Source organism: Lynx canadensis, chromosome D2 (assembly GCF_007474595.2).
Source record: "Lynx canadensis isolate LIC74 chromosome D2, mLynCan4.pri.v2, whole genome shotgun sequence".
NCBI lineage: Eukaryota > Metazoa > Chordata > Mammalia > Carnivora > Felidae > Lynx > Lynx canadensis.
Genome location: NC_044313.2, coordinates 62,659,105 through 62,684,291, shown reverse-complemented (window position 1 = coordinate 62,684,291; position 25,187 = coordinate 62,659,105). Strand labels below are relative to the sequence as shown.

The 25,187-nt window shown below is 35.2% G+C and overlaps 1 protein-coding gene across 4 annotated transcripts in view; it reads right to left on the bottom strand.

The window, feature by feature from the left end:
- The window catches only part of JMJD1C (jumonji domain containing 1C), a 264,444-nt gene that overhangs the window by 23,579 nt on the left and 215,678 nt on the right, over positions 1–25,187 (bottom strand). For 2 of the 4 annotated variants that reach the window (XM_030335558.1, XM_032595266.1), the window contains 10 exons: positions 21,690–21,795; positions 18,994–19,118; positions 16,983–17,126; positions 16,691–16,883; positions 14,895–16,582; positions 11,298–11,470; positions 8,812–11,021; positions 4,110–4,311; positions 1,785–1,999; positions 726–878 (listed from right to left, as the gene is read on the bottom strand). In XM_030335558.1, the coding sequence (XP_030191418.1) occupies positions 726–878; positions 1,785–1,999; positions 4,110–4,311; positions 8,812–11,021; positions 11,298–11,470; positions 14,895–16,582; positions 16,691–16,883; positions 16,983–17,126; positions 18,994–19,118; positions 21,690–21,795 (5,209 nt within the window). Of the gene's footprint in view, positions 1–725; positions 879–1,784; positions 2,000–4,109; positions 4,312–8,811; positions 11,022–11,297; positions 11,471–14,894; positions 16,583–16,690; positions 16,884–16,978; positions 17,127–18,993; positions 19,119–21,689; positions 21,796–25,187 lie in introns of all 4 variants that reach the window. The other 2 variants (XM_030335559.1, XM_030335560.1) reach the window with 2 other exon arrangements.

Below are 25,187 nucleotides of genomic sequence, written 5' to 3'. Positions count from 1 at the left end.
TACTTTCACAATTCAAATCCTCTCATTTCATGAAGACTTTATCCCAAACAAATAACTAAAAATTTCAGGTTACCAATATGAGGTAGCTACTTCTAAAACTGCCTTGGATAAGCTTTTTCTAAAAACACTTTTATCATGAGAAAACGTGAATTTAGTTACTTCTTTTTTAAATTTTATATTATCTTTAACTGTATCAACATGTAGAACACTGCTTTAGTGACATTTCATCTAAAATAATAGCTTCAAAGACTACTGTTAAATATAATAAAGACTTCTTCATTCTCTAAGAACTACGGGACAAATTAATACCAGTGGAAGCATATTCTTGAACATTTTGATCTGAACTTTATGGACCAATTACTCAGAAAAATCAGTTCACACGAGTTAAATATTCAATTGTGACTTATGTGCATGACCGTGTAATTAACAGGTCTTAGAATAGGCTTCAGGCTCCTACACACTGGAGTCTGAAGGGAGCAAAGCCTATCCTAAATTGGGCTACATTAAAAAACTACCTGCTGAAAGGAGTGGGTGGATCTACTAATCAGAATAAAAAGATGTAGATGCAGTTTTTATTCTAGGAAATCTGGACATTAATAAATTTACCAAACTTCTTTAATGTATTGGGGGGGGGGGAACCTCACACACATATCATTTCCAGATGAATGATCCTAAAGAAAATGAACATTATAAAAATTTCAATTTACAGAAAGTTATAAACCAACCTCTAGAACTCTTCCTTTCCTTTGCCTTGTAGCAATCTAAGCAGACCACAAATCCACATTTCTGGCAGACCCAATGAATGTTAAACAATGTTGCTTCACATGCATCACACATTTCCCGGACTCCTCTCACTGCTCTTTTCCAGGCGATTTTGGCTGAAACACAGAGAAATAAAAATTTAAAGGCAAGTATGCTCCTTTCCACACAATTTTTGCTGAAATACACAAACACAAAAATTTTATGGCAAACCAAGAACTCTGAAGGATATAACTAAAGATCAACAGATTTCTTGAATCAGTAATTCTCTTCAGAAGACTTACATCTAATGGAGTTTCTCAACCTTAGCACTTTTAAGATTTTTGACTGAATTAATTCTCTGTTATGAGGGACTATTCTGTGCAATGTAGGAAGTTCAGCAGCATCTATGACCTCCACACATTAGATGTTAGTGCTCTACCATCCACTCCTGACCTTTCAGTCATGCAACCAAAAATGTTTCCAGTCATTACCAAACATCCCTTGGGGGACAAACCACTGATATAGGAGAAAGGAAGATTTAGAGTAACTCATATATTAGGTGCTTTACATATGTAAATATAATTACTTTCTAAACAAAGCTATGAGGTAGTTACTCCCATCTTACAGTCATACAGTTAAAAGCAGGGAATAAAGTTGAGATTCAAATATAAATCTATCTGATTCTAAAACCTGTGATGAACCACAGCAGATTAAAAATAAATGGTATGGACTGTGTCTTATGCTGGCAAATGCTGAAGTTTCCCCATTCCACATCTGAAGTATCCTTACCATGCTAACTTATGTCATAATGGCAGAAACAGCATAGTGCTATTGTGACTTCATGAATTGTTAATACATTCAGTTGGAAAAGATGTTGATTTAACTACACATAGGTGCCTTTGTACATAAAAAAAGTGTTATCAAATTAAAATGTCAGTAACACTAGATAAAATAAGGGACTGCTCCTATTAAATATACTTCAAAGAGAAATTCTTAAAATCAAATTTGTACAGTTGTATATTCTGAGTATTTAACTTCCTTACCATCCTTTTTCACCCAGGACAAAGCTGTTTTTTCAGATGTTACTAACTGACAGAACTTATCACCTATTATATCCAAGATGTATTTTGAAGTTTCTACGTCTAGTTCATCATCTTCATAATTTTCATGTGTCCATAAGCTCATAGCTTCATCGTCATATTGGTCAGGAGAAGAGAAACCATCTATTCTAACCACTCCATTTTTACTAAATGACAATCTGAAATATTAAAACATAAAAGGATTAGACACCAGTCCAGTTTTTTTTTTTAATGTTTACTTATTTATTTTGAGAAAGAGAGTGCGAGTACAGGAGAGGCAGAGAGAGGATCCCAAGCAGGCTCTGAGCTGTCAGCACAGATTGAGTCACCCAGGCACCCCAAGACACCAGTCCAGTTTTATAAAGTTGTAAATTTATAATTAATTTACACTTTTGTATTATAAACATGTAAATTACATTTGTTAAAAAAAAAAAAACAAGAAAATAGGGTAGTCCTTCATATACACACACACTTTTCATTATTAATTAAATTTAACAAACTTAAATGACTCCCATAGTGTTACACAAATGGCAATGATAAGCAGCACCAATTTTAGGTTATTTCAAGAAATAAGATTTTTCCTATCAGTTATACTAACTATTTATTTCAGTCAAATGAAAATTGTGTCTGAGTGTTTGATGACGACAAGAGTTAAAATGTTGGCCAAATGTTGCCTAGAGCAATACTTTTATTTTATACATAATGTAAATCAACAACCTCTAATACTGAAAATGCCCTAAATCACCTTAAGACTTTCACTGGGAGGATTTAAAAAATACCAAGTATATACATACATAGTTTTCATTAATTAAAATGACACTTTATTTATGATTTAGAGGAAAGGATGAAACTCTCAAAAGTTTATTAGGAACCCTACTAAGTATACTTAGTTCCTCTCAGCTTGCCATCCAATTTACTTAACTACTCAATTCAGAGAAGTTTAGGGTAAATGGAAAGCAAAATTGCCATTTTCTTCCGGGTTGGTAGTTATTCTTCAGTATCATAGTACTTACTCTATTTACTCTCAACTGGGGGATATCAGAAATTCATTACAATTCATTCTCTATTTTTCAAATGGACAACACCAACAACATTCCTTTTCCCAGGGCCTTTTCTCATTCTTTTATTACCTAAACCTTTCTTTTTTTTTTTTTAAACCAAATTTTCCCTTCATTATAATCCATCATCCTTTTTTGAACCAGATTTCTCCCTTTGTTATAATCTATTATCTTATTTCAGCTTTGTGTTATTATCTCTACCTGAGAATTTCTTTCCTTCAAATCTACTTTCCTTCTGTTTTCTTTTTCTTTTTTACTGCAATTCCATGTGCCCTACTTTCTACAACTATTCTTTAAAGTTGTTGATCCTTTGGGGATTGCTGTCGGTCCTTTGGGGATTGTTGGCTGGAAAAACCATGAAGTAAAAGTAAGAAACAGAACTCGGTTCTGTTCCTAACAATACATGTTCTTGGGGTCTCCACTGGGCCACCAGCAGAGGTGTATTTTCCAGAGCAAAGTGTTTCCTAACTTCTTAGGAAGTTGATGATTAGGAAAATATTTGCAGCTTATATTCATACACATTCATATGTGCTTGGTACGACTAAGGACCTTTTGTACTTTATCTCATTTAATCATGAAATCTCTCTGAAGTAGGTACCACTATAATTAGCATTATGCATATGAGATAGGATGAGCTATATAATCCTACTATAGTTAATAAAGTCATATAGGAAGCAAGAGAAAGAGCTGAATCTCAGGAATGACTGATTCTACCTGTGAAACGTGATATGGTAGTATGATATGGTACTGACAAACCCTTTTTCTAATTTTATAACTCATCTTTTTATAGCTACATGTGTAACAAAACATGTGGGTAGTCCATGTAATGCAATGACTTTGGTTTGATACCTAGATTGTTTACCTAGATTTATAGACGATTTGTGATTGCTAACTAATATAAATGGTCAAAGTATATAACCATTTAAAAATTCCTTAAACCAAACAAATTGCTGCTTCCTATCATTTTCTAGAAAATACTATTTTCTCATTAAGGAAAAATAAATATCTCAGAAGAGAAAGGCCATATGAACACAAGTAACAAGAGAATATGAATTTAGTCACATGGTTAGATATTATTAAATTTATCACAAAAAAGTTTAATACTCTTTTCTGATGTTTCAGAAACAAACTCAAAAGACTCACTCCCACCTCTAAAAGAGACCCTCAGAATGGCAGTATAATTTCCAATATCCAATAGACATATTTTCCCCAATTACATATTTCTACTCACCGTCTAAAGTAGTAAAATCTACAAAACACCGGGGAGTGGGTTGGTTCTTCTCCTTTTTTACTCCGAATAAGTCTACATTCTCGGCACTTTTGCAAATTAGGCCCTATCTCACAGCAGGAGTCATCCTGTAAAAAGGATTCCCCAGTTTGCTTCAGCTTCTTGACTTTACGCCAATCTTTTAATACCGAACGAGGGATGCCAGCTGTAAAACCAGTAGGAAATTATTAGCCAGATTACAACTTTTTAAAAAAGTACACTCCTTGAGATAAAGTTCAAGACAAGTATACAACTGTCACAACATATTAAGACTGTAAAAAAGAAGCAGACATTATACTTCTAGGTCCTCATTAATAACTAAAAGTCCACAGCAGCATTTCTATTTACTTACTATTCTATTAATCAAATGAATTCTTATGTCAGTATACTGGAAATGCAGAGCTGAGTAAATCTTCCAGCTGATTGAAATCTTTATATATTAAATATTTATATTTGTACAATAGCAAACACAGGAATCATTCATTTCTATGTGAATCTATAGCTAAAAATATAGCCCTTCTACACAGGGATTTGGTATACACAGGAGAAAGTTATTTCAAGATCAAGATATTTCAGGAAGAATCTGAAGACCAAAAGTTAGTACTTTCAGAAACTACAGACTAATTCCAACATACTTATATTGTTTTGAAATATTTAATATGATTCTCCAAGGTAAGTGTGGTCCATTAAAGATAAGAGGTAATTTTATAATACCATTATTTGAGAGAAGAGGGGCTAATAAGCTGTCTCTTAGTATCTCTCCCTCATTATGATGTCCTCCATTTGATTCAATATACTGATGGAAGCAGTATCTTTTAGAAAATAAAAGGGATGAAGAAAATAAAGAAAAAAGCCAGTATTAACTTGATGGTCTTTTTTGATGGTAGAAAAGGCATCAGAGAAATCTAAAGGAAAAAAAAAAACCTCAAATGATTAACATTTGAAGAAATTATTTACTATGCTCTACATCACTGCACCATCATGTTTACTAACTTCAACTTAATTGTTATAACACTGGCTCAAGTATCAAGTAGATAATCTGTCATCTACAGAGCAGGACTCAAAATATTATACATAAACTTTGCCTATTAAAAAAAATTTAAAGCATATTCTTTTAAAAACAACCTATGTTGGCACAAGCAAATATCAGACTCCTTTTTTAAAAAAAATTTTTTTTGAATGTTTATTTTTGAAGGAGAGAGAGAGAGAGAGACAGAGCATGAGCTGGGGAAGAGCAGAGAAACGGAAACACAGAATCCAAAGTGGGCTCCAGGCTCTGAGCTCTAAGCACAGAGCGTGACACAGGGCTCGAACTCACAAACCGTGAGATCGTGACCTGAACCGAAGTCGGACACTTAACTGAGCCACCCAGGTGCCCCCAAATATCAGACTCTTAAAAGTGTACTTACATCTGTATGTCAGGTATGAGATTTACATAGTTTGCTCTTTCTGTCATGTTCAAAGATATTTCCTACCCTGTGCTTTCTAATCACTCTGATGTGTGGAAAAGAGGCAGTACAACTATTCTCCGGAGACGATCTAATTCTTGCAGAAATATGTAGCAGATCTCTGGCCTTGAGCTCCCACTATTACTTACCTGTTGACAGTGTAAGGAGTACAATGACAGTAAGATAGCATATCTTAACATAGGAAGTACAGAGTTTAAGCTTCGGGATGGCTCATTTAAAATCTGCTTCCAGTTATTAAGCACTTCTAGGATTGTTGCCTGGTTCTTTAAACTACCTGCTCTCCCCTCTTCTGTCTCTAACTTAGGACAAGCCATTTGGCTTAATCCACTAAAGAAAGACGTATTATATGCACACACCACTTATGGAATAAAAATGTTTCCATAAGGCTCGTATGAAGAGTTTGCTATCTCCTCCACTGCATATAAGGCAGATTTCCCCTATAGACAGTATAAAAAATTCAGAGCTTTTAGAAGTCAGAATGAACAAGAATGGTACACTGCTCATAGATTTTTACTTGGCACACGTGATTTCAATCATTTATTTACTTTTTTTTTTCTGTTACACTTAGAATAAACTAAATTCAATGTATTTCGACTAGAAAACAACTATTAACCAATATGCTTTTACATTACAGGTAATGGAACAGTTCAGAGAGTATGGATAACCATACCACTATGAACAATTTAAACAGTATTTATAGAACTGGACATTTCAAAGCAAATTTCAATTCTGTGACACAAAATAGACAATCTGAAACTATTTTTAATTTAAACGAATGGATGAATTACAAAGACACAAAGTCCCAGGTCATGGAGACAGTTTGTGATATTGTGATTTTTGTTTCTAAACTAGGCGACACACAATGGTAGCGAACTCCTTTTATGAATTTTATTATAAAAGTATTCACATAATAAAATAACTTTATCTTTCAAATCTATACATCTAATTTATTGCCAATATCTAAAATCTAAACTTTGAGAATAACACATTTAAACCAACAAAAAATACCTAGTATTCTTTCATGCCATAAGAACATTTTCATCCTTAGTTCTCAATTTACTAGCAAATACTCAATCAGCTGCTCTAGCCAACAGAAAACTATGGAGGAAGAAAATAGGAAACAAATACATGCTAACCTTTAATCTTTGATAGTCCATCACTTAAAAAAAATTTTTTTGAGATATAGCAATTAATTCTGATTATATAGTCTAGTTTTGTGTATCATAGGACTTTGGACATATTTAAATTTGATGGGTAATTTCAGTTCATAAAATTATATAAGAAATTAGTCACAGAAAAACAACCAACTTTTAATTAGCAGTATGGAAAGGCAGCAGAAACGAAGACATTCCAAAGCAATAGATAAAATCTATTGTACCTGGCTTTAGAAGGTACTAAGAAACACACTATTATAGGAGTTATGTGTATATAACTTACACATGTGTAACAGTGTATGTAATCACATTACACTCTAAGTACTGACTTAACTCACTCTTTTTGACTATGACTGATGACAACCCCAATGACCATTAGATAAAGGTCATATTTAATTCACGAGGTAGATGATCCACTCAAATATGGAAGTTAGATTTATGAACTCCCAATTTAGAGAACTTTTCTAGACAGCAAGAACAAAGGCAGAACAACTCTGCCCATAATTAACAGATGGCAATGAACAGTCAATATTATTTTGGACTTGACAATAGATGGGGCTTAGAATACCCTCTCTGAGGCTAAATGTTAGTTACTAAGGAGAAGAGATTTGACTAAGCAGCACAACTTGGAGGGGGGTGGGATGCTGATTCCAGTCTGTCGTTGAACTCTTACTTGGGAACCTGTACATTCACTGTCAACATGAACTAGAATATGTACTTAAGAGTTAATTTTATAAACTTAACTTCACAAGAGTTTTCTAAGTGTTAAAAGTTGGAAGATTCCTATCTCTGTTTTCTGTAAATTTAACTCAAGTATCTATCTGTATACCCAACACCAAAGGAAATGTCATGTGAAACAGAAAAGAAACAATTATTGACCACACTATGCCTCCTTAAGAATTCACTGGGGAAGCAAAACACATGAGAAAAGAAAAGGCAACACAGTACACAATCCAATACTCAAATAAATGGCATGTATATTGTACCCTCCGATGTCAATCTCCCTCTCTTTCTTCTGACTATATTTGCATTTCAGTCTGTCAGCCTTTCTGTCTCTAGTAGAGCTTCGTTCTTTCACTTTCTGACTGTCCTTTTCTATGATTCCATCCTCCTGTTTTTCTGTCCTTCACTTTGCCTCTGGTTTCCACACAGGCATGTGAAAAAACCTCATTCAGTGAAAAGGCCCAAATACAAGCCTTCAAGCATCCAAAGTACTTCTTGAATGTCCACACTGTCAGATATTTCATATATTGTATGTGGATGAATACATGGATATAGTGAAACTATTAAGTGCTTTCTGCATTGTGCAACATACCTAAAAAGAAATAAGCAAACTGAGAAAAACTACTTCTAGAGTTAAAAACCTACAGAAACACTTTAGAGTGAACATTACACTTATTTTGCCTTGCTAAGGCCACAAATGAAATATAATCAGTTTTGAAACTTTTACTTACAGAAATTTTTCTTGAATGTAGAAATGAGCACACAAAACCACAATCCCCTTTTATTTAACTTTTACCCAAAATAAAGAACTTTTTGAATGAGTGGCAATATTAGTTAAATAGAAGGTAATTTCAAAAAGCTTTCAATTTTGTTACCAGATGAGAGAAGGGATACAGGGCGTATCCACACTAATTGAAGTGGTATTCTTCTAAAAATGTGACTTAAAGGAAGTACATGTGACTAGGATTTTTTTCACAACTACATCATGTTAAAGGTAAATAGCTAATTTTAGGAATCCACTTGACAGTACTTAGAAATGGTCAAAATTCTGAGTAAGTATTAAATCGGTTTTTGTCAGAATGCTAGGTAGAACATATTTCTACAAGTCTTTTAAAAATGGAGAGATAGGTCTTCTCTCATTTTCTTTTATAGGGTACTTGGGAAATGCAGAAATGAGGTCTACGAGCACATACATTATGCTAGGGCAGACAAATAAAAGTCAAAAGATACCTCTGTGCTCACTCATCTTGACAGAACCTACACCATTATTGCAAGAACATGCAGCCCATTTTGCCGGAGATAAAAAAGTAATTAACTTACCACTATTACTGTTGCTCTGCAATTTCAATTTACTTTTTTCTTTGGCACTCCTGCTGAGAACCCCATTGGGTTTTAAATCTTCTTCTATTTCACCTTTTCTCTTCTGCAAGTCATTTTGCTTCTTTTTGTAAGTTGGCTTAGGTTGCCTCTTAGTCCTTTGCTCTGACTTGCTTTCACTTTCATCTGAGTCTCCACTTTCAGAGCCAGATTCGTAAGTTCTTTTGGCTTTTCTCCTAGTGACTTTATCATCTTTTATGTATTTATCAACTATCATCTTACTATCTACACTATTTTGTATGTCGTTAGATGTAGAGGCTATTAAATTGACAGAACATGGCTTGATAATTTCTGATACAGAATTCCCTGAATTTTCCATTTTATTAGTATTTTTATCTTCCTCTGAGTGTCTAGTAAGCCAGGCCTTTTTCAGTTTAGTATGGTAGTTAGGTTGACTTGTCTGGGATGCTTGCCCATTTCCTACAGAGTTTGCTTTGTTTATTGTACTACAGGCTACAGTGCTATCCGAGAGAAGGGAGGCTGAAGATGTCTGATTTTTCACAGCATTAGGCTCAGTCTCACTGACATTACTACTTTTATACTGAGCTGCAGCCAATGCTGCCTTGTGCTTTTTTAAATGGATAAAATCAGTTGTGCCTGAGAACCCAGAGCTGGGCTGAACAGCACTTCCTGTCTTACTACTGGCTGGTGTAACTGGAGCTGTGGTGCTGACCCTGCATTCTTGTATCTGAGCCACTGAATGACTGACACTTTTTGAAGAGGTACATTCTAAGGATTTAGAGGCCAAAATGGTATTCGATAAAGAGTAAATTATTTCTGAACCCCCCCAGCTGGAAACACTGGTGGTAGTGGCAGCAGATGTGAATACATCCGTTTTGGTATTACACACTGTATTTACAGCAGACATGACTGAACTGGGAACACTGCCCTGTGAGACAGCCTGGACATTTTTTTCAGATTTTATGTGAGCACTGTCTGAATTCACACTTGGCAGAATGATTCTTCCAGTCTCCCCAGCTTCTGCTGGTTTGAGACAATCTGTTTGATTTGCCCCAGTTGAAGATCTTTCACTAACTCGATCTTTGGAAGCTAACTGCATTGCTGGCACACTCTCAAGTTTTGTACTAGATGGTGGACGAACAATGACAGATGCCATAGCAGCCTGTGACTTTCCACTGCTTTTCTCCACATGCCATTCAGCTTTCTCTTTGCTGAGGTTATTATTAGATTTCCACATTTCTGACAAACTCTGTTCAGAAGAACTCTTAAAATTGGCCTGAGAGTCTTTTGGCTCTGGAATTAGAGTTGGAGGCTTTTGTGATTCTTGAACTTTCCCACCAGCATTTACAGGCATCACTGGGGTTAAAGTTGGAGGGGAAAGACTACTATAGTTGCTTTCCTTTCTTTCCAGGCTGTGATGGATTGGTGGGTGAAATACTGGTGCTCTATGTAAAGCAGGCATGCTCCGGAGTGCATTTGTAGAAGAAACTGTCAAATGGGTAGGACTCCTACAATCATTTCTGAAGGTTGTTACCGAGTGAGAAGCAATTTGATGGGGAAGATGTTCTGGTATCTTGCCAACTAAACCTTCACTTTCTGGTTGGTGTTTAATTAAGGGTGGAGGCTTTGAAAGAGATGATATAAATGAAGTCAGAGTTTGAGGATTAGCTGTTGCAGCAAGGGTATTACTCTGTTTTTCAGTGTAAATATGTGAAACCTCTTTGGATGGATAGGACCTTGGTGGTTCATTGACCACACTATTAGACAATGTAGTGAAATAGTTACTTTGGGGCAAACTCTGAGGCACTGAGTGCTTCATTTTATAAAGATCGGATACTGAACATTCTACATCCTTGTCTTGTTTGACAATGACATGGCTTTTAGGGCTAGAAGATGACAATGCTACTCTGGAATAACTATCTCTCTCACCCTCAAGCCCCTTGATTTTAGTTGTAAAGGGAGCAACATCAATACTTTCTTGAAGGATTCGACGGTGTTCCTCCTTATATTTGTGTAATCTCTCTCCAGTCTCCTGGGGTTGTCTCTGTAATTGATTCAGTACAGGATCCACAAAATGTCTATGCAATAGACCATCTTTTCCAGTCTGTGACCTATTCAGATCTAGGTCATTTTTTGCTGATGTGGATGCAACAGAACGTAATGGTTCAATGAAAGCTTTCCTCTCCAGTTCTCTGTAAAGAAAATACACATAAAGGTTTCTGTAACAACTTTTTCTGGTATGATATGAAGACAGCTTCTGTGTAATATTATGAAAGGAAAACATGACTTTGCATGTACTTTAATAATACAGAGTACATTAGAAAGTATATCAAAAATGGAAACAATAGTACTTACTCAAAGCCTAGTTTTAAGATGTTTCTTAACTTAAAATTATCTGTTTAGAAATCAAATTAAGAAAAACTATGAAAGACGAGGTACTCGTAAGTTTTAAGCATTGGTGAACTTACTCTTTATGGTGATCTATTAAACTTTTTGTCAATGGTGGACTGGAATGTGCTGTAATTTTAAGAGACCGATGAGGCTCTGCACTGGAAGGTCTGACAGGAATGTGACTAAGTAATCCAACACCATCTGCTGAGGTCACAGGGGTGGGCTGATGTAACCAGGGACTGGGAGAATTCTATTTTAAAAAAAATAATATACATACATATATATATATATATATATATATATATATATATATATATATATCAGACTTCAATTACTAGAAAAAGCTAAACACAGTTATCACAGCAGGACTTTAATGTATATTTATGAAGCATAAATGACCTTTTCTAAATATATCTTACAAGAACTATTCAGACAAATAAATAACATAATTATATGGATTTTTCCATGTGATGTAGGAAAATCAACCAGTATCATCATAGTAATTTCCAAACATTTGTTATTTTTTTTATATTGAATGCAGATCTTAAAAGCATTGTCTTTTAACTTCTAAATGTACAGAACCTAGTTCATCAGATTTCCTAACATTCTAATACCATAAAAATATGTACTGCTAATACAAAAAACAGAATTTGTTATTACTGAAGTACATGTCACCAGAAATAGAATTTCTGTTGTCAAAAATAACAAACTTTTTCAATGCATCAATTTACTTAGAATTGGCAGAATATTACATTTTGAAAGCCACTTGTACTTTGTTTCCACTACAAGCTATAAGCACTGTTGGACCATTAAACTTGGAAGTGTGGAAGTACAACAAAATTAATCTTTTATATATCAATATGCTGCCTTTCTCATACTGAATATTTGGTGATACTGATCTCTATGCTGATACTTAAAACTCTCTAATTACATGGGTAAGAATTCATTCTATACTGACATTCATACACACATACACACTGACATTCTTCCAGAACATACTTTGTAGAGTTATACTTCACTGAGATATTGGGAAAATCCCCTTTGGTTTTAACAAAGAGAGTATATTTTACATCTCAAAGTGATAATGCAAAAGCAGTATGATATCTTAACAAAAACATGCTGCTGTAAAATTACTTGGATTAAAAATATACATTATAAAGCATAAACCTCACATAACAGAAAAAATACATATATACACATTAGACACACATGCACATATGCATAAAGATCATGCAGATATGTTTAAAAGGCCTCAGTTTTACACTATCCAGAAATTTTAGGCTACAATCACTTATGGCAATGTTAAATTTTTGCCTATAAAATACCAACAAAAATTATTTCCTAATTGTTTCTTCACTTCTACTCACAATATTAGGATTAAGAGATCTTCATTTTTGTTCAAAATGTTACTTAAATTCACTGCTTTATAACTTTACATAACAAATGAAAATGTGATATGCTTGTTTTTAGTTTAACAAGTTTGTGACCAGTTAAGAAGACATTTTATGCCCTTATATATATATGGAGGCTAGACTGACACAACTGAGAGAAAAATACTACCCAAGCCACTTCTAACAGTTACTTAGACTGATTTTTCAGGGTTGGGAAATTATGGAAGACTCAAAATGATTTGCCAGCTCTCAGTTCCCATGTGTTCTAGTCTGTCTTTGTCCAGTATCAGCTGCAGCTACATTTGTGACACATGAGAGTGAACGGTCAGAGTAAAATGTGGGTGCATTAGGCACTAGGGTCACCAGGCCTGCTTTCAATAACGGTAAAGAGGATACTGTAGTAATTAGTGACTCTTCATTGACTTCAACTACTTAATTTATACATTCCAGTAAGATTCTACCTGCCACAAGTTCAACAGCACCATCAAGAATGGAAATGGGAAGCTTATGGATCAGATCAACATAAGCAAAATTCTTCTAGAATTGAGATCCTGCCAACATCAAATGTGGGGATGCTGGTGCAGAATACATTGTGGAGTTCACTAGTGACTTCATTAAAGAAGACCAAAACTCACACAGAAATGGAGTCCAAAGGAGTTGATTATTTATTATGGGATTAAACCATAAGAAACATCCTTTAAAACTGTCAGAACTCTAACTGCTAGCTGATGTCCCTTTACCAACAAGGTAAACAATCACAACTTAGGAATCAAGGAAGGACTTACTACCATAATCTATGTCACCACTGCTACCCAGAATATAACAATTCCTCTGACAGACTTGGCATGAGGAACACCACCCTTGCATTTATTACCAAGGCTCTACATAAGCAGTATTATCCCTAAGTGAGAAGCTCACTAGCATTACCTTCCAAATCGTCACCCCCTCTTGCCTAACTTGTGAAAGATGTCAAAAATACAGAAGTTCATTGCAGTACTATCCATTATAGTCAAGGGGTAGAAGTTACCCATAAGTCCACTGACAAATGCATAGAGAAAATGTGGAATATACATATAATGGAATATTACACAGCTTAAAAAAAGAAAATCATGTTACATGCTACAACATGGATGAACTTCAAAGATATGCTACATGAAAGAAGCCACAAGAGGACAAATACTGTATGACTGCATCAAATGGAGTATCTAAAGCAGTCTGAATCACAGAAACAAAGTAGAAAGGTGGTTGGCCAAAGAATAGGGGGAAGAGGAAAGGGAATTAGTGTTTAATGGGTATAAAGTTTCAGTTTTGCAAGATGAAAATGTTCTAGAGATCTGTTGCACAACAATGTGAATAAAGTTAACACTATTGAACTGTACACTTAAAAATGATTAGGATGGTAAATTTAATGTTAATTGATTTTAATCAATCAATCCACCAATCAATCAAGTTTTAGAAATATTCTGGGGAGACAGCTGAAGAGCAACTTGAGCTGCACCAAGGACAAGGACTAAGTTGTCTGGTGGAGTTTAAGACACCCATTCTCATTCTTTTTGATACTGTGGATGGTAATGCCCTCAACAATCACTTCTTAGCATGAAAATCAATGTGGCTAGAGAAACCACATTCGCCCATGAGGGAATAGGAGCTCTCTATACCACCACCTTCAGCAAAACTCCTCACATTTGATGTTGGCAGGACTTCAGTCCCAACTTTACTCCCAAATACCAGAAGTCTCCAACTTAGGCACCCTTCTGAGAATAAGAGCCTCAGAGAGTCACAGCCTGTAACATACCATCAATATTATATCTAGCTGGGAAACATAAAAATTTGTCTTGAGAATAATTTAAGATATATATCCAATTTATATATAATTTATATATATATATGTGTGTGTGTATATATATATATTTACATATAACTTTACATAAATTTTAATCCACAAATTGTACTTGTAATTTAGCTGAGCATAATTATAGATATGTACCATAATAAGTTATCAAGACATTCATTCTTCATAATAGATATGTCAGAACCAATCTAAAAGTTTTACTTCTTTAAATTGGCTTTTAAAAGTATGTAGGCTTTTCTGAGATATCAGCTTCCATGGTTCCAAAGTTACTAAGTATCAAAAGTTTCACTATGATTGGAAAAATTAGTGCTTGAAAGGTTCTAACATATTTTATAATAAGACAAAAAATTAATGGGATATTGGAAACGCACTTGTATACATGTTGATTAATACACATACATTGATGTGTGCCAAACCACAATGTAACTTACCCTCCTTAAAGAAGATTCAGCATTAACTGCATTTTCTGGGTGAACCCACTTAGAAGAAGGTAGACCAAGTCCTGAGTATGCATGTGTTCCATTTGGATATTGCCAAATAATTGGATAAAGTCCAAGCTGATTATATGAAGCAGAAGGATGGGCTTGTCCGAGAAGATGAGGGGACTGATGCTGTAATAACTGTTGCTGTTGCTGGTGTGCTAATGCTAAGTGGCTCAAGCTGCTGGCGTGAGCAGTCTCTAGTCGTGGGTGGCCACCAAGTAAGGAGGCAGCAGGCACTCCAGGTAACACAGTAGGAAGTAAATGAGGGTGATGAACAGAATGGTGTGGACCACTAGTCAGAGGGTGAGTGTTAATGGTAGGTATTGGAGTTTGACTAGATGATCCCGCAAGTAAGTGAGGTGCAGGAGTTAAGGCAGGGTGATGGGTACCTGGATTTAAACAGGTTCTATGGGATGAAGAATGAAGAGGAAAGGGATGCTGGTTTAAGAAAGGTGAAATGTGATTAGTTCCTGTTTCTGACCCAACAAGTGCAGGATCTCTGTAAACTGTGAAATGCTCATTTTTATCAATGATAAGAGGGCTCTTTGTAGCTTCTAAGGTACTGCCTCGAGTAGGAACTGAATGAAAATTGCATCTTGATAACTCATGTTCTATCTTGTTTGCCAGTCTTCTCTCACCAGCAGCTTGGCTGTTCACATAATTGGCCTTAGACTTTACAGAATCAGGAGAATGGGTAATTTTAGGTTTAAGAACTTCAGGTGAGGGATTTGACTTTGTCTTGTGAATATCTACTGAAGTATTAAGTTTAGATTTTACTGTCTCTGGGGGTGGGCTTCGCTTATGCAGCTTATCTTCTGTGACAGAAACTGCACTCAGAGAAGACATATAAGAGACATACTGGTTTTTCTCTTTCTCCATATTCAGGTGATCATTTCCTGAGGAAGCACTCCTAACATTTGATTGGGTTAAATCTACTTTAACTATATCACTGACCCAGCTCTGGTCGGAATCTTGTTTTGCTGTTTCCAAGTATTTTGCATTTGCAATAGAATGTTTTGAATCACTAACATTAGGATCCATTTTCTGAAGTGTCTGAAGGCCAAAGGTACTGGAGGTTTCCTGAGCCACCTTTTCTGAATTAGTGTCATTCGTAATATCAATAACACATTTTGGTGTGGGTGGTCTGGACACAAATTTCTCCTTTGGTAATGATTCCACTGTATGTGTTTTTTCCATATTGCATTCTTGAAGAAGTAAATCGTTAGGATTATGATCAGAAAGTGTGGCCTGCTCTGATGAACGAATAATCATTTTGTCTTGAAGCTGAGTGTCAACAGACTTCTGCTTCTCTGCTTCTTCATGTTTTTTATCTTCCTGTATTTGATCCCAGGGAGGCTGGCTGTCTATTATTAGTGTCTCTTCTCCTACCTTCTCATTATTCTGGGATTTTCCTTCTTCTCCATTTACCTTTGAAGTGTTTTTATTTTTCAACTCATTCTCTGGCTTCTGCTCTGAGGAATTATTTATTATTCTCTTATTTGAATTTTCTGAGTCACTGCTCTCAGAAAAGTCTGAAACATTGTCGGTTCGTAGTCTTTTCATATTTAGTTTCTTTTCATCTTCCTCAGGTTTCCTTCTTTTATTCATCAACTGTTTGTTTTTCCCTTTAGCATTTTCTGTAAGATAAAAAAAAAAAGGAACAGTTTTATTTTGCATAACTAAAATACTAAAAAGTACCTTTTTGTTTTATTTGTTCTCATTCCCTTAAAAAAATTGAGTCCTACCTCCTCGTGCTATATACTCATACTTTTCCTCCTTCATCTTCTCTTCATCTGGTATACTGCTATCTGAGCCCTTCCTCTTACTTGGACGAATATTTCTTTGTTGCTGTTGCTGGTGTGTATTCTGTTTTGGTACAGCAGCTTGGGAGTTCATTGCTGGTCTGGGACTATTTGCTTGGGCACGTGTATAATGACCCTAAAAATAACCGATTGAACAATGATTATTTATTACCCGATCCTAAGTAATCTAAGGAAAAATATGTATATAATAATACATCATTAACAACATACATACGTGAACAGCGTTGCTATTTTGACTGGCGCGAGACCTTCGCCGTGATGTGATGCCAATATTTTCACCTTTTAACAAAGAGTGAACAACATCATCTAGAAAGGTCATTTGAACCATAGAAGGATCGACATTCTGTGGTTCTAGTACCTAATCCACAACACAAAACAAGAACAAAAATTAAATCCAATCAGCTAGTCAATATAATATTAGGTATAACTACTGAGTAGAAAATGTTTAAAAATCAGTTTGGGATACTTAATTCATAAGATACTGTCAGACTTGCAATAAATCAGTTTTAGTCATCAAACATAATATTAGCTTGTTTAACATTCTGAAACCTACTGTTTCTTCTGCTAACCAAAAATTTAAAAGCAAATATATTTATTGCACAAGTATATCTTAAAAAAAGCAAGGCTAAGAATCAATTAGGAGTATAATGCCAAGTCATAAAATGTATTTTAAAAATAGGAATTTCTAGGGGCGCCTGGATAGCTCAGTTGGTTGGGCATCTGCCTCTTGGTTTCATCTCAGGTCACCATCTCATGGTTTTATGGGTTCAAGCCCTGCACTGGGCTCTGTGCTGTCAGCGCGGAGCCTGCTTAGAATTTCTCTGTCTCCCTCTTTCTCTACCCCTCCCCCACTCCCTCTGTTGCTCTCAAAATAAATAAATAAACTTTTAAAAAATTTAAAAGTTAAGGGGTACTTGAGTGGCTCAATCGGTTAAGCGTCTGACTTCAGCTCAGGTCATGATCTCAGTCTGTGAGTTTGAGCCTCACATCGGGCTCTGCACTGACAGCTAGGAGCCTAGAGCCTGCTTCAGATTCTGTGTCTCCCCTTCTCTCTGCCCCTCCCCTGCTCGCACTCTCTCTCTCTCAAAAATAAATAATCATTAAATTTTTTTAATGAAAAAAAAAAAGGAATTTCCAAAATGCAGCTATAAAATAAAACTAGGAATGTAGAACTTAAGAAGAAAATGACAAAAATTGTGTAAATGAATACAAATGGTAATAATTTTTTAAAAAGACATGTTAAAGAAGTAACTATTTTAAAAACTAAAGGCAATTCTATGTTCCATTAAGAAATGAAAGTTTGCCACCATTTTAGGAAAAACAAATAAATACAATTAACCAATATAATTTATTCAGCAATTTGGCTAAAATTTTAAGCAAAGCATTTGAACTGTTTCTAAAGGGGTACTCAATTATTCAGAAACCCTCCACAATCCACTCAGGTTGCAAGGTGTAAATATTTTTTTTTTTTTAGCTACAGCTTTGAAAGATTTGAAATCAAGACTTTCAGACTGTTCTTTAAAACTTCATATGAGGGGTGCCTGGGTGGCTCAGTCGGTTAAGTGTCCGACTTTGGCTCAGGTCATGATCTCGCACTCTGTGGGTTTGAGCCCCGTGTCAGGCTCCGCGCTGACAGCTCAGAGCCTGGAACCTGCTTCTGTTTCTATGTCTCCCTCTCTCTCTGCCCATCTCCCGCTTGCACTGTCTCTCTCTCTCTTAAAAATAAACATTAAAAAAATAATACGATAAAAAAATTTAAAAAACTTCATATGAAATTTATATCCTTAATACTTAAGGGAGCATACCAACTATGAAACTTGACTTGAAAAGAACTACAATGGTGTGCATTAGTTTTCATTAGTGAAAAGCAATCATTTGGGAAATACATTTATTACTGGAGATAGAAAAACAGATTTTAAGAAAGAAAATATTAGCTGATGAAAGGATTAAAAAAAAAAGAATACTCAAAAGAGTTTGATGCTTCTATTTCAGAGACTTATTTGATCAGTGTTGAAATAAATTTGGTATCACTATCTCACTATGACCTAAAGTGACCTCTAATAAACATCAGATACACTTAAACTTATTAGAAGTATATTACTACAGAAAAAACTTAAGAGATGAAAATTATTTACTGCAAACTTATTGAACCATTTTTTGGGAGGCATGGACTATCTGAATTGTAAGTATCTCTCTTCGAAAGTATTATTAACTGGACTAGTTACCTGATCATTCATAACGATCATGGTGCGAGTGAAGAGATCATGATGAGTAATTATGCCAGTAAACCACTGGGTGGCAGAGTCTTGTCTATATACTCTCACTCTGTATCCATTTAAGGAATAAGGACCTTAAAAAAACACACACACACACACAAGAAATAGGGGTATCTTAAATGGAGACATTTTCATTGAAGAATACCTTTTAGGAGAAACAGGAGCTTTGTGATAGATGAGTAATATCATTTTCAAATATTGGTTTTTAAAAAATGTATTAGAAGTGACTACATATACCTTAGCGCCAGATCACTGTGAAGTTATCATTAAACACACTCTGCTACACATATATGTTCTAACTCAATGGAAATAAAATACTTAAAGTATTTTGGCATCATGAGTTAATAAAAGGACAATATAAAATGTAAAGTTATAGTCGACTAGAAAGTCATAAGGCTACAAAGCTACTTAATAGGTGTGGGGTACAGGACTACGTGGCTGAAATGAAAAGGTAATTTGGGATTCCATTATCTTGAGTTTTCTAGTTGCCAAAACTCTACATAACAACTACAAATTTTAATTCTTCTGTTGACAGCTAGAAAAAGCTGCCAAAGTCTTGCAACATACAGAGATTATTAAGTGAATTATAAATATGGCACTAAAAGGCATTCTAAATAAAGAACTATGGTGTACTTTTAGATTAAACTCACTTTTTAAAGGGAAGGATTAAATAATAATAATATATATCTGCATATATTCACATTTACCTATTAAAACAAAAGTCAGTCCACAGAAGAGAATAATGGGAGATAAAAATTTCTTCAATTCAGGTACTAAAATGGTATCAAATATTTAAAAGTTTAACAAGAACTGTGAGGGATCGGATGGAAACTGATACACCTTGATGACAGCATTATACATGGACAATTTACAAACGCTTTCAAAATGTGTAAGTGCTTAAACTTCTTTAATTCTCATTATTTTGCCTCTTATAAAAATTAAGAATATGAAGTTGACAGGTCAAATAAAACTTTCAGGTGAGAGATCTAGGAATGAATTGATTTTTAATTCCTGGGCATACAGTTATAAGCCATTTAACATATCAATTAATGGTTTAATATTTATTTGCCAGTTTCAAAACAAAACTATGCTAATGTTGGCCTGAAATATAAGTCAATTAACAAATGTATAGAAAATGTTCCACTTGACCTATAAATTAAATATATTCGGAGCCATAATAATCGATTATACAAACTCTAGTCTTTTCTAACTGTGGAAGAGTGAGACTCCAAGAATGTAATATAGCAACAGCTTACAGAATAAGTATGATCAATTTTCAATTTCTATTAGCACAATTTTCAATTTTTAACTGTCTTATTCCTACCACAAAACACAATTTAGAGTCAGCCTCAAATAATTCTGCTTAGGTTGAACAGGGACTATACTGCCTCAATTTTTCACCTCTATAAATAGGGTAAGAAAACAAAAGTTGCTAAAATATATTAGCCTGGCATCTTCAATAAATTGCAAGGAAAAGAGGAAAAGAGATGGGACACATCAACCCATTAAATTGTGGACATTTTTTGGATCCCCTGATTTAAAATATATAAATAAATAAAATAACAATAAAAACGAATCAAACCTGTTAAAAGTCATTTGAGACATTTACGAAATAAGTGAAAATTTGAACTTGAGTATCCAGTATTTAATATTAAAGAACTATTAATTGGGGGGGGGCATAATAATGGTATGCTGGCTTTGTTTAAAAAATTCGGCTATGACTGAATTTGATGGAAGGAAACAGGAGCGTGGATGGGGCAGGACCAACCAAGGTTTTATAGCTGTTAGGGCTGGAAGATAGGCACATGGAAGTTCGCTGAAATATACTATTTCTATGCATTTTTCATATTCTCTATAGTAAGTTTTAAAGAATATTTAGCCTAAGAAGAATTTAATACATAGATGATCTGCTCTATAAGTACCCATACAAAGCAGAGTAGCCACACCTTAGAGATGATCTCTATTATAACTGAAGTTAAATGACATGGAAGTTGAGGGTTGAGATAAATATGGGTATTTAAAGACAAAATTCCTTTTTAAAACCATTCAACAAAATATCAATACTTCATGCCATACTGTCCTAGTTTCAATTCAATGTCACAAAAAGCTTATATGATTTTATAAATAGAAAAAGAAATCACTAAGAATTATAAAACCCCACTGGTTTGAAAGTCACATGTTATAGACAAATTTATAACTTACTGAAAAAAGAAACAAAACTAAAACTAGTATGATGGTCATTGCTGAGGAAGGTGAACTGAAATAGGCCACTTTTATCAGATACTAACAGCATTCTTCAAAGGAAATCATTTGTGGCTTTGGGCAATCCTTTACTCAAACAATGCTTCCTTCTCCAGGAAGGACACACCTAACTGTATTCTGTAGTATGGAAATTTTCCTATCAACAAAACACCTGTGTGGTTATAATTTCATGCCAGTCATTTAACTCAGATGAGCTAGTAAGCTGGTGAAGTTATGAGCTTTCTACTGAAATTATGATTTTGCTATTTTCCCTCGACTGGACAGAACTCAAAATATTAAACTGGGTCTTCTATTTATATTGCATGTAATTGAACAACCAAAACCAAACATGAAAAACTGCCCAGTTCCAAAAAGAAATTAATGCAGAACTTCAAAATAGTTACCTTGCATAAAAATCTCCTGAACCTTTTGTTCCTTTACCCAGACTTTCACTTCTTCCTGAAGTTGCGGGTTGTCCCTGAGAACTGGGTTTAGGCTGTCTATGTCGTCCTAGAATTACAGATTAAAAGAAAGGTCCATGTTACGCTGTCCTAACGTTAATATTACGAACTCTCCCTCCTATATTTTCTAAGGATTGAAGAAAATTCCTTCATCTAAATGTATGTAAAAACACAAATTCATAAGTTATAGTTCATTAGCAATTACATAACAGCAGAGCATAAGAAATTAACCTATGTAAGATTTGATCCTTGACAACAATCCTAGACAAAATTTGAAATTTACTAATGTGTTTTCTAACTTTAAGTGTGGCCTTAGATAAGTCACATTTTTAAGAGTTTCAGGATGAGAAGCAATATACAAACCAAATAGCATCAGGTCATCTAAGGCTGGTAGCAAAAGAATCGAGTTGAATATTTTAGTGACAATACATATATACATAGATGAATTACCCTCTTCCCATAATGCCTAAAATGTTTTAAACTACAAAAGTCATTATCCACTCTCTTGATTTAAATGCCATCAAATTCAGTTCTACTCAAACTCATCTGACCAGTAACTTCACTGCTAAAAGTTTTATTTTTTCAACCCAGTGTCAAAGCATCCAGGCAATTAAAATTACATTATTGATGGTATTATCCTCATAACAGGGTGGATCTAGACACAGAAACAACCGGTTCTCTCTCCTTGGAGATGTGAATCACACAGTCACATGGTTTCCCACAATCTGTTGGTCCCCCGCTGGACTCTTTGACATTCTGTTCTCTCTCTCTCAAAGCACCTCTGCTGCTCCTGCATTTGAGGTCAGCGGCAGGAGCCCTAGAGTAGAGCTGGGAAGAACAACAAAGCAGCACTGTCAATTGGCGGCCCTTATAAAAGTGGACTGGCAGATCATGGAAACCAGTGAACAGAAGGGAGCAGAGTGAAGGGAATTCTATCTGGTGAATAAAAATAATGTGGCAATTTGGAAAAGTCAAAAAGTAGCTGAAGAGTACAAAGAAGGACCCCTAATCAAGCAGGTCATACTTCAGTCTTCTAGTCTAAAGTTTATCTAAATAAAGCTTTTTCTTTTCATCTCCTCATGACCTTAAGGGGCTATCATGTATGTATTTTTGCAATAATAGTGTGGCAAATACTCTGATATTTCATTTATACCTAGTGAATACCAACCAAGAGGAAGAAATACAGGCCTTCAAAGTTATCAACTATATTCCTTCGCAAATAAACTGAAATGCTACTTTACAGAAGGAAATACTAGAGTGGAAAAGTATCATACAAAATGTAGATAAAATCTGTCATTTTGGGGGAGGGGGTGGAATGTCCATGACAGGTCTTTTTTGTAAAGAAACTTTCTAGCAATCCCTTTTTTCCACACTCCTTTAATAATACACTGCACACTTACTTACCCTCTTTATTTTAGGAACAGAAAATACCATGGAAAAGTTCAGACTCTAAACCTCTTAATGCACACCAGGTGACAGTCTATTCTATGACAACAAAACAAAGGAAACATTCTATCTCCCAAGGAAAACCATTACCATTTCCAGATAGCTCTGACAACTATCAAGTTCTTTCAAAGTCTTCCTTACTTTAACTTCCACTCACAGATCCAAGCCTAACTCTTCGAAGTCAACAAACAAGTCTAATCACTTCCCTACCTTATAGTTCTTCAAACATGTGCATTCTGGTTTTGTTTCCACAGCTATGAATCTTCTCTAAACACCTGTCTTTATTATAACCACTCTTCCCTTATTCTAGACATTTAATTGGAAAAAAGATGGGCACTTGTCTAGAAAAACACTACACAATCACCTGGTGTCACTGCTGACTTCTTCTTTTTTAATTTTTAACGTTTATTTATTTTTGAGACAGAACAAGAGACAGAGTGTAAGCAGGGGAGGTTCAGACAGAAGGAGACACAGAATCTGAAGCAGGCTCCAGGCTCTGAGCTGTCAGCACGGAGCCTGACGTGGGGCTTGAACTCATGAACCGTAAGATCTTGACCTGAGCCGGTCAGACGCGTAACCAACTGAGCCACTCAGATGCCCCACTGCTGACTTATTTTAAGTTTACTATGGTCTACTACTTCCAATCTTTCATACTTTGGGGTAGAAGGGGTATAAACTGCTGTTAAAGCAACACTGGCAATACTTCACAGACAGTCATGGGTATGGTCTAAAAAACCAGTTTCCTGTATTGAAACTTCACGGTTTTGGGCGCTGGGGTGGCTTAGTCAGTTAAGCATCTGACTTCAGCTTAGGTGATGATCTCACAGTTCATGAGTTTCAGCCCCGTGTTGGGCTCTGTGCTGACAGCTCAGAACCTGAAGACTGCTAAGGATTCTGCGTCTCCCTCTCTTTCTCTCTCTCAAAAATAAGTAAATAAACATTTAAAAAGAAAAGAGGGGTGCCTGGGTGGCTCAGTCGGTTGAGCATCTGACTTTGGCTCAGGTCATGATCTGGCAGTTTGTGAGTTCGAGCCCCCTCACCCCACCCAGTCAGGCTCTGTGCTGACAGCTCAGAGCCTCAAGCCTGCTTCCGATTCTGTGTCTCCCTCTCTTTCTGTCCTTCCTTCCCCTGCTCATGCTGTCTCTCTCTCTCTCTCTTTCAAAAATAAGGAAACATTAAAAAAAAAAAAAAGAAAGAAACCCATGAAACTTCACAGTTTAAAACTACTAGGCATAGGGGGGGCCAGGCTGGCTCAGTCAGTACAGCATGCGACTCTTGATCTCGGGGTCATGAGTTCAAGCCCCACATTAGGTGTAGAGTTTACTTAAAAAAAAAAAAACAAAACAAAACAAAAAAAACACCTACTGGGATATATAATTTGCTCAACATTTATTTATATTTTATTTAAAACATTAAGATAACAGGCTATATTTCCAGGATCATTAAACATACAAATATCTCCTCAACAATGACCCATTTCTAGTGAGAAAAACACACCATTAAAAACTGATAACTTGAGTCTATTTACTGAAATGACCTTATAGATCAAATTTCTATGGACCAATTTCCTCATCTATAAAGCAGTCGCTAATATCTGCCTCTTTCCATCTTAATGAATGTGTTTTTACAATAAGATTTTTTAAAAAATAACTACAATTAGCTTTCTTAAGACATCTAATTCTTAATTATCCATGGTATTGGATGACATGTATTACTAAATTAGTTAAAATCCAAGAAAATTATCCCAACATACTGTCCAGTTATGACAGTCCTATTGTTGCTGGAGTACTCCTTTTTGAATTGTGCTAAGTTACAGGTATTTCTATTGTAGTCATCATTCCCATTTTAAAGGATAAAGGATCAAATCTTACAAGAGCCACTACCAGGTAGCCAAACAAGGTGTTTGTTTTTTTTTTTCCATTTATTGACTTGAACAATTTTGTGAAAGTGCTAAAAATCAGATACAGTCTATAAGGCAAACTTGCAGAGAACTGA